Source organism: Salmo trutta, chromosome 5 (genome assembly GCF_901001165.1).
Source record: "Salmo trutta chromosome 5, fSalTru1.1, whole genome shotgun sequence".
Classification (NCBI taxonomy): domain Eukaryota; kingdom Metazoa; phylum Chordata; class Actinopteri; order Salmoniformes; family Salmonidae; genus Salmo; species Salmo trutta.
Window position 1 is genome coordinate 18,207,833 of NC_042961.1, and position 9,889 is coordinate 18,217,721.

General features: G+C 46.6%; 1 protein-coding gene across 1 annotated transcript in view; it reads left to right on the plus strand.

Annotated features, from left to right (window-relative positions):
* Window positions 1-9,235, plus strand: part of LOC115193789 (B-cell lymphoma/leukemia 11A) — a 31,913-nt gene extending 22,678 nt beyond the window's left edge. Inside the window, 13 exon segments of the mRNA XM_075074281.1 lie at window positions 3,960-4,405; window positions 4,407-4,526; window positions 4,529-4,582; window positions 4,585-4,963; window positions 4,966-5,168; window positions 5,204-5,372; window positions 5,375-5,500; window positions 5,503-5,691; window positions 5,694-5,717; window positions 5,720-5,857; window positions 5,860-5,925; window positions 5,928-5,951; window positions 5,954-9,235. Of these exon segments, the coding sequence (XP_074930382.1) occupies window positions 3,960-4,405; window positions 4,407-4,526; window positions 4,529-4,582; window positions 4,585-4,963; window positions 4,966-5,168; window positions 5,204-5,372; window positions 5,375-5,500; window positions 5,503-5,691; window positions 5,694-5,717; window positions 5,720-5,857; window positions 5,860-5,925; window positions 5,928-5,951; window positions 5,954-6,117 (2,102 nt within the window). The 3' untranslated portion in view covers window positions 6,118-9,235.
* The last annotated feature ends 654 nt before the right edge of the window (window positions 9,236-9,889 follow it).

Below are 9,889 nucleotides of genomic sequence, written 5' to 3' on the forward strand. Positions count from 1 at the left end.
AAAAGCTGGCAGCATGTAACATTACCGCTCTCTCTTCTCTCTCTCTCTCTCTCTCTCTCTCTCTCTCTCTCTCTCTCTCTCTCTCTCTCTCTTTCTCCTATCTTTCTCTTCCTCACTCCTGTTTCTCTCCGTCTGCGATCTAAACAGACTGCTGCCAATCTCTACAGTCATCTGTCTCTCTCTCTCTCTCTGTCTCTCTCTCTGTCTCTGTCTCTGTCTCTCTATCTCTGTCTGTCTCTCTGTCTCTGTCTGTCACTGTCTGTCTCTCTCTCTCTCTCTGTCTCTCTCTCTGTCTCTGTCTCTGTCTCTCTATCTCTGTCTGTTCTCTCTCCCTCACACATTCTGTCTCTATCCACCTTCCTCAGCTCTTTCGCTGAGCTCTGGGTAGTCTTCTTCAATGAACTGAGCAATGGCTGAATTACAAGCAGGCTGTTAAGGCACTCGGAAGCCTAGATTTCAGACACTTCCAATCATTTCAACTTTTTCCAAGGCTCTTGCACATCAATAAATGTATATGTGAGAAGAAAGAACTCTCAATGGAAACGCAAATAATACATAGGGGTTAGACCCTCTACAAGGTGGCATCAAATAATACATAGGGGTTAGACCCTCTGCAAGGTGGCATCAAATAATACATAGGGGTTAGACCCTCTACAAGGTGGCATCAAATAATACATAGGGGTTAGACCCTCTACAAGGTGGCATCAAATAATACATAGGGTTAGACCCTCTACAAGGTGGCATCAAATAATACATAGGGGTTAGACCCTCTACAAGGTGGCATCATTAATACATAGGGGTTAGACCCTCTACAAGGTGGCATCAAATAATACATAGGGGTTAGACCCTCTACAAGGTGGCATCAATTAATACATAGGGGTTAGACCCTCTACAAGGTGGCATCAAATAATACATAGGGGTTAGACCCTCTGCAAGGTGGCATCAATTAATACATAGGGGTTAGACCCTCTGCAAGGTGGCATCAAATAATACATAGGGGTTAGACCCTCTGCAAGGTGGCATCAAATAATACATAGGGGTTAGACCCTCTACAAGGTGGCATCAAATAATACATAGGGGTTAGACCCTCTACAAGGTGGCATCAAATAATACATAGGGGTTAGACCCTCTACAAGGTGGCATCAAATAATACATAGGGTTAGACCCTCTACAAGGTGGCATCAAATACATAGGGGTTAGACCCTCTACAAGGTGGCATCAAATAATACATAGGGGTTAGACCCTCTACAAGGTGGCATCAAATAATACATAGGGGTTAGACCTCTACAAGGTGGCATCAAATAATACATAGGGGTTAGACCCTCTGCAAGGTGGCATCAAATAATACATAGGGGTTAGACCCTCTGCAAGGTGGCATCAAATAATACATAGGGGTTAGACCCTCTGCAAGGTGGCATCAAATAATACATAGGGGTTAGACCCTCTACAAGGTGGCATCAATTAATACATAGTGGTTAGACCCTCTGCAAGGTGGCATCAAATAATACATAGTGGTTAGACCCTCTGCAAGTGGCATCAAATAATACATAGTGGTTAGACCCTCTGCAAGGTGGCATCAAATAATACATAGTGGTTAGACCCTCTGCAAGGTGGCATCAATTAGCAGACATCTTGACTATTCTAATTGTCCATAATTTACCAGCTAATGCTAGTCTTCCCAATCTGCGGGTGGTGAAGATAAGTGTGTGCGTGCGTGCATCTGTGTGTGAATTCTTCCAGTGCTCAGACAGCGTGCTAGACCCAGACAGAACACAAAGGGGTCTGAGTGTCTTAACGGGATTATTCTACCAACCGCCGAGTCTCACGCCTTTCACTCACTCACCCCCTCTCACACAACCCAGTAGCAACTGTTAGCCTCTCACGTACACACATGCTCACACACGTAGAGCCTTTCTCTCTGCTCACCGTCTACCTCACACACTATATATAGTATATCCATCACAAAAGAAGAGAAAAGGTTGTTAAGAAATATGACACCTCCCCTCACACACACGCACGGCTTCGCGCGCACAACACACGCACACACACTGAGACACACACACTGAGACACACCGCACACTGATACACACACAGCACACTAACTGATGGCTTTTTGTTGTGACAGTGTTGACCCTTAGTTTTTGGATCCGCAAGTAAATTGCAGTTGGGGAGGATAAAAGCGGGAAGGTAAACCATAAATCCCTTTTAGTGTTGTCTCTCATTTTCTGGGTTCCTACTGCTCGTCATTAGCAGAGTAGGAAGCTTTAGTGACTGACCCTCTGTTGATTCAATGGACTATACAGCCCTTTATCACAAAATTGCTTTTTCTGGAAATGTATCCTGGATAATTATGCCAATGTGATATTTATCTTGTCGGCATGCTTGCAGAGCTAATATTTGGCTTGTCATTCGAGAATAAAGTAGACGGATACATTTTCTATTTTATTTGTATCAAATGCTCATTTTAATAGGCAAATAGTAAAACGTTAATTTCCTGTATATTTTTTCCTTTTAGTGAAATTATATGGTCTAAGGCTCACCTGTTAGAGCTTCTTCTTCAGGCTCGTTTGAGGTTCGCCTTAGACTCGTTTGAGAATCGCCCTAGTCTCGTTTGAGGCTCGCCTTAGACTCGTTTGAGAATCGCCCTAGGCTCGTTTGAGGCTCGTCTTAGACTCGTTTGAGGCTCGCCCTAGTCTTGTTTGAGGCTCGCCCTAGTCTCGTTTGAGGCTCGCCTTAGTCTCGTTTGAGGCTTGTGCGAGTCTCCTGTGTCGTCTGAGAGTGCTACAGTAATTATTCTGAAAGGGAACCAGCCTGTAGAGGGTCCCTGGGTATATGCGCTGAATGACTCACAGGTGGACCAAGATACCACAAAAACCCCACTCGTTGTGTGTTTTACCATGCCTATCATGCTTATAGTTACACATTTCAGCATTAATCTGTTTACTGTCTAAATGTTTGTTTTCTTGTGTTTTGTGGTGGTGTGTTGTAAGTGTGGGCATTTAGGAGAATCTGTGTATTTAGGCTAGCAGAGCAGTGGAGCAGAAATCTTATTGGATAATCAGTACTGGGTTTTTCTCATAGCCGTGTGTGTGTGGTGAGCGCGTGCATGTACATGCCTGTTGTGTGACTGTGCATGAGTCTGCATCCATATAACTGGTTTCATATTGAAAGGCTTTCAGCGGCGGCCCGTTTATGATCTAATCTTGCAAATGAGCTGATGGAGGAGCGGGCTGGCCTTAATGAGATTACACATGCATTGTGAAGCGGACCACAGGTCATTGTCAGAGAGCCATTCAAAGTCAATTATTGATTTAAATGTTCCTTTGCTGTCACAAGCGGCGGAATACTTCACTGGGCCGCGATTGAGAGGGCAGTTCTGTTTATGCACCGCAAGAGGCTTTTCTTTTTGTGTGGGTGTGTGTGTGTGTGTGTGTGCGTGTGCGTTGCACCACCATTCAGAGTAAAGGATTATAACACAGTTATACGTCTGTGTCGATGTGACTTCTGTCTAAATGAACAAATCCAAAATTAGAGGCATACACTTCTTAGTCCTCCTTAGTACTGTAGTAGTATCTGCTATGCTTAGTGGGGGTGTGTTTCCGGGTTAGGGTTTTTGTACATCAATGGGAGTGGGTTTTCTGCGGAGTGTGTTCTCTGCAGGGACAGCGGTCATTGTTTGCTTTGTAGCAAGCTGAGAGGCTGCTCACAGTCACCCGGGATAACAGTGTCCCATAGCAGGCTAGAGGAAGCTACGACCCCCCCCCATTTTTAGGGGCTTTCTAAAAATATATTTGATCCATAAGACAGTCAAGCACGAGTCAAATGCAGCACAGCTGAATGGAGCTGAACTCTCTAACTCATTTCCTTTGGGCATCAGTAATGTATATTATTGAATGAATTGATTGATGTTGTGAACATGAGTCTAACTCTGTGTCCCCTCTTCCTCTGTCCCCCTGCAGGTAAGGAAGAGCCGAGTACCTACACCTGCACCACCTGTAAACAGGCCTACGGCAGTGCATGGTTCCTGCTCCAGCACGCCCAGATTACTCATGGCTTCCGCATCTACCTGGAGAGCGAGCACGGCATGGCAGCCCCCTCACCCCCCGCATGGGCAGACCCCTCCCTGGGTGGGGGTGCAGACTGCCCCTCGCAGCCCCCTCCACGGCTTCACCTACCCGAGGCCAGCCCCTTCAGCCTCCTCCGCATCCCAGGATCAGGCTCGGGGGGCCGGGACGGAGGGGGTGGACACCAGCGTTTCCCCCCGACGCCGCCGCTCTTCAGTCCCCCTCCACGCCACCACCTGGACCCCCACCACCGAATCCAGAGGAGCTGGCTGGCAGCCCACCATCCGAGTGCCTTCGACAGGGTGCTGCGTCTCAACCCTCCCATGCCCCTGGACCCCCATCGGCCATGGACTTCTCCGCCGGCTGAGGGAGCTGGCGGGCAACACCTCAGGGTCCACTCCCCCCCACTCTCCCAACCAGCCCAGCCATATGCAACGGCTGCTCCAACCATTCCAGCCCGGTGGAGGAGGAGGTGAGGGTGGCAGTGTGGGAAGCCTCCCTACCTGTCCACCCCCCCTCCCTGCCTCCCTCCATGCAGTCCCCTCGGGTTCCCATACCACCCCCACACCCCCTGCCCCTCAGGCCCCCAGCCTCCACTCCTCTGAAGACCAAGTCCTGCGAGTTCTGCGGCAAGAGCTTCAAGTTCCAGAGTAATCTCATTGTGCACCGACGCAGCCACACGGGCGAGAAGCCCTACAAGTGTCATCTGTGTGACCACGCCTGCACCCAGGCCAGCAAACTCAAGCGCCACATGAAGACGCACATGCACAAGTCGGGCTCGCCCAACGCCGAAAAGTCGGAAGATGGGCTCTCTGCAGCCTCCTCACCCGAGCCGGGCACCAGCGAGCGAATGGGCAGCGCCAGCAGCGCCCTCAAGTCGGTGGTGGCCAAGCTTAAGAGTGAAACAACCGCCTGCGCCGGGAGAATGGGGAAGGAGGAGGAAGAGAGGAGGAGGAAGAGGAAGAAGAGGAGAGGGAAAGGAGGAAGAGGAGGGGGAGGAGGAGAAGAAGAGAAGTGGATGGAGCTAGGAGGAACAACAACAGTTACCACTTCAGCTTGAGTCTGGAGGCAGCGCGGCACCATGAGAACAACGGCAGCATTGGGGTCGGGGAGTTGGGGTTCGCCTGGTAGGAGGAGAGGAGGGTTCCATCCCTCGCTCGCTGCCTGAGGTGATGCAGGGCATGGGGTTGGCGGCCAGCATGCAGCACTTCAGCGAAGCCTTTCACGCACACAAGCGCAGCGCTGGACCAAGAAAACCACACACACCACCCAACCGCGAGCACACACAACGCCAGCTGTGTGACGAGGATCAGCGCTGGAGTCGGACCGTGGCGAGGGGGGCTGCATCTCGGCCGTGGCCATCAACGGGCGCGGCACGTCCCCCAGCGAAGCTGCCTCGGTGGGCCTCTCCAAGAAGCTGCTCCTGGGCAGCCCAGCCCCCTCAGCCCCTTCTCCAAACGCATTAAGCTGGAGAAGGAATTTGACTGCCTACCCCCCCATCCCCAACACAGAGAAGTCTACTCCCAGTGGCTGGCCGGATGCCGCCTCCCGACAATCAAGGACCCCTTTCTGAACTTCCCAGGGGACTCCAGACAATCGCCCTTTGCCTCTTCTCCCTCGGAGCACTCGTCGAGAACGGCAGCCTGCGCTTCTCCACCCCCCTGGGGAGCTGGATGGGGGTGTCGGGCCGCAGGGGACGGGGAGCGGGGGGAGCACTCCCCACCTGGGGCTCCGCTGACTCGACCTGGCTCCAAGGACAGCAGCCGTCCACGACACCTGTGAGTACTGTGGCAAGATTTTAAGAACTGCAGCAACCTGACGGTGCACCGGCGCAGCCACACGGGAGAGAGGCCCTACAAGTGTGGCTGTGCAACTACGCCTGCGCCCAAGCAGCAAGCTCACACGCCACATGAAGACACACGGGCAGATCGGCAAGGACGTGTTCAAGTGTGAGATCTGTCAGATGCCCTTCAGCGTGTACAGTACCTTGGAGAAACACATGAAAAAATGGCACAGTGACCGCCCCTTGAGTGCCGAAATTAAGTCGGAGTAGTGGGGGTTTCATCAGCCCTCCCTCCCTCCCCAGTCCCCTGTACATTCTCCCTTCTTCTTTCACCAGTCCGGTGGAAGCTAAGACAACGTGCTCTGGACCAGCACACCCCGTTTCCATTACTCCTTGAATGCATGATCTGTATCGGGGCAATACTATTGCATTGACGCAAAACTTCGAGCCTTTCTCTTGTGCAATAATTTACATGTTGTGTACTTATTTTCTTTTTCGATTATCCTTTCCCATTTTTGATAATTAGACAGCATGCATGGTATGTTTTGGCTAATTAAAAAAACAATGAAATTGTCCCTGGTTGGTTAGTTGTTGAGTAAAATGTGTTGCTGTTTTCTTGTTCTGTTTTTATTTCAAAAAAGAAAAGACAAGAATGAAACGACCATGCTGCATACCACATATCATGTACAGTCTTCAGTTTAACCCTCTCTGGACGACCTGGGAATCGCACTTAACCTTCAACTTTCGAAAATATGTTCTGTCCTCATGGGGTTAAAGAATCATCTATGAATTGGCTTGATTACTAAAGGCAAAGCAGTGGCAGCCTTGGATTACTTCAAAAAGACGAGGATGATTTAAGATTTGAATTTGTACTATCATTTGGTAAAACAAAAAAAAGAGTGCCTTTGATATCTTGAAACTGCATTGGTTAATAATCTTCCTATCTGCTATGTATTATAGTATCTTTAAATTGTGAAGTTTTCAGCAGGCACGGTACAGGCAGTATGTGTATAACTGAACTGTTTGTATATTCATTTCTGGTACGGAGGTACTGAACACAAAGATGCTCTGTAATGTACAATCCTAAATTCGTGGGACTTTTATAGTGTTGTGAGGACTTGAGAGCTGGCATGTATTGCAGTAGCACAAACCTATGATGCTGCTTAGATTTATCAGTGCGGGTGCAGGCAGTGTCTAAGCTCCCAGCACACCAGACGATACGAGGACATTCAGATGAAAACAAGCTAGTCAGAAAAGTTACAAATAATTAGAAGCTAACAGAATGGTGCTTGGGGGGAGATTCTTTCTTCTTTTTTTCTTTCTTTTTTTTACAATACATTTAAACGTTCTATCCATCTATGAATTGCCTAAACTTAAAAGAAAAGAAGAAAACTTTAAGAAAGGCAGTTGTACCCATGCCAGGGCTCTTGAAAAGGAGGTGGAGACAATATAATCATACAGGGGTTTGTAATACAGGGCAGATGTACCTTTATTAGCTTCCTGTTTTTGTACTGTTTGCTGTTTGTGTTGACGTGAAAGGAGTTTTTTTCCTCGTTGAGTTGCAGACATCCGCCCCAGTCGATGGTGAAAGAGCACTTGTCACTCTGCCTCAGAGTCTGTACAGATACTCTAAAAATGTCTAACGTTGGTACAACGTCGGTACAGCGGTCGAGTCTAAAGTTAGACTGTCATTTATAGGACAAAATTGTCCTATAATTGCACTGTTCAATTTTCCCAGTTTACAGGTATACGCTTAAGGGAAAACTTGCTAAAATGCTGACTGATGACTAAAATTCCGTTGTTTTATATAGTGACGAATACAGAATCTGTTGCCAGCCACTCCACCCCCCACCCCCTTGACCCTTATCCTTCACCTCTGATCATTGTTATTTAACCCCAACAAAGCCAGCTAAGCACTCCAGTGGTGTGACTGGGTAAAAAACTCCCCCTCAGCTAAGATAACAAACTTGCTGCTCACACTGCAAGATATTTTTTTTTTTGTACAAATCTTTTTCTTTTTTTGGTATAGATATTAAAATGACATTTTTTTTTTATAACACGTCTTATCTTTAGGGAAAGTGTATTTAAGTTTGTTGGTGTTTCTCTTTCCTCTCTGTCTTGGTGGTGTTCAAGACCCGATCACAGTATATATAGAATGGAGAAAAAAAAATCAGTGACTTTTATTTTGCCTTGGCTCTTCAGGTGAATAAAATTGCATTGGGGGAAAGGTCTGAAGATTATATATGAATATATAACAGAGAACTTAAATTAGGAAGATGCACACTCATGTCAATTCCTATGCTTAAACACATTTATGGTCTACTTTTTTCTGTATGTCTAGAATGGTATTTGAATTCAATGTTCCCTTAGCGTAGGCACTATAGTATTTATATTGAGGCTCGTATTTTAACTGTTGCTTGTTCTCTTCAAAGGTATTTACGTACCTTTTTGGTAGTGAAAAAAAAACAAGCTGCCACGGTATATATTTTTAATTTGGCAGGATAATATAGTGCGAATTATTGTATGTTTAAAGAAATGAAAGAAACCCAATAAAAAAATATTAAGTATGTGGCATTGGGCGCAGTGGGCCATAAGATGGCTGCCACGCTGCGCTGGTTCCTGCTCTCACCGGTGGTTGTACATATCTTCTTTGGTTTGGTTTGGACCTCCTCCCCCTGCTGCCATTCTGTAAGCAGTAATGCAAGCTGACGTCGGGCTGTTTGTTTTGTGCTTCTGTCTTTCCCACCTTTCCCACCTGACTACATTCCAACATCTTAAGAAGAAAAAAATGAACTTACTTCATATGCAGTACATCGATTTAAAAAAGCGTCAAAATAAATGAATTTGAAAAATAATCAATGTTTTGCAGGGTTTTTTTTCATTGCCAATACTAAATGGTGCTTTATATTTAGATTGGATATACTTTCATATGCAAAGCATATTTAAAAATGAAAATGAAATGGAGATGTGGAGAAGCCTGCTTGAGTTGAGACTTTTTTGTAAATGGCAATGCGGAATATTTTGTTATCAGCATTTTCTATTCTTGTTGTGAGAGCTGTTTTGTTGTAACTTGAACTTGACCTTTATCTTTTACTATGGGAGTTACTATTTATTATTACCTATGCTCTGTTCAAAACAGAGGCATGGAATGAATCATTTTTTGTTTTACTTTTTCTTTTTGGTTATAATATTATTTCTTTATTTTTGAAAGAGTGGCCCAAGGTCATTGGACAAATTTAGCTCTTTTTGTTGTATTTGTTTCTGGTCTCTGTTCAGTTGTATTGGGAAAACCACTGTCTGTGTTCTGGCAGTTGTCTGCATTATCCTGTTCACACACCCATTTTGTCCCTTTATTGAAAAACAATTAATAAAAAAAACGAAAGTATAATTCTGTTGTTTGTGCGTCATGTGGCTAGATATTTGGAGCAGACCAAGTGTGTGGTATGACGTGGAAATGGTAACAAACACATCAAACACGTGGTTTCCAGGTGTTTGATCCCGTTCCATTTTGCTCCGTTCCGGCCATTATTATGAGCCGTCCTCCCTCAGCAGCCTCCTGTGATGCATGCGTGGTGTGTGTGTTTGTTTGTGTGTCACGATTGTCCTAGAGTATGCATATGGCCTATATGAAATGGGGACCATATTGGTGTCATGGTTGCCGTCCCCAGCCAGTCATACTGCTTCTACAGCATATGTGTCTAAATGAGGTCATACAGTCTTGAGCTGTACTCGGACTTGCTGAACTTTCCCACATGCTTCCCCCTGTTCCTCCTCGCACCTTCCCTTCCTCTTGGCACTGCGCTACTGGTTTGTTTTGCCCTGAAGGGGAGAGGGGGAGTGACAGGCTCACCAATGGATGTACAAGGGTCATGGTGACATGTGACATGTGCTGTGTCACCTAACCTGTTGGGCCAGGATAGCCGAGCCAGTGTAAGTGTGTGTGTGTGTTTGTGTGTGGGTGCATGTAGGTAGCAGCTGTAGTGGCGTGACTGCAGACAGTTTTTCACGCTATCTCTGAGCACATACATGTTACATACAGTAC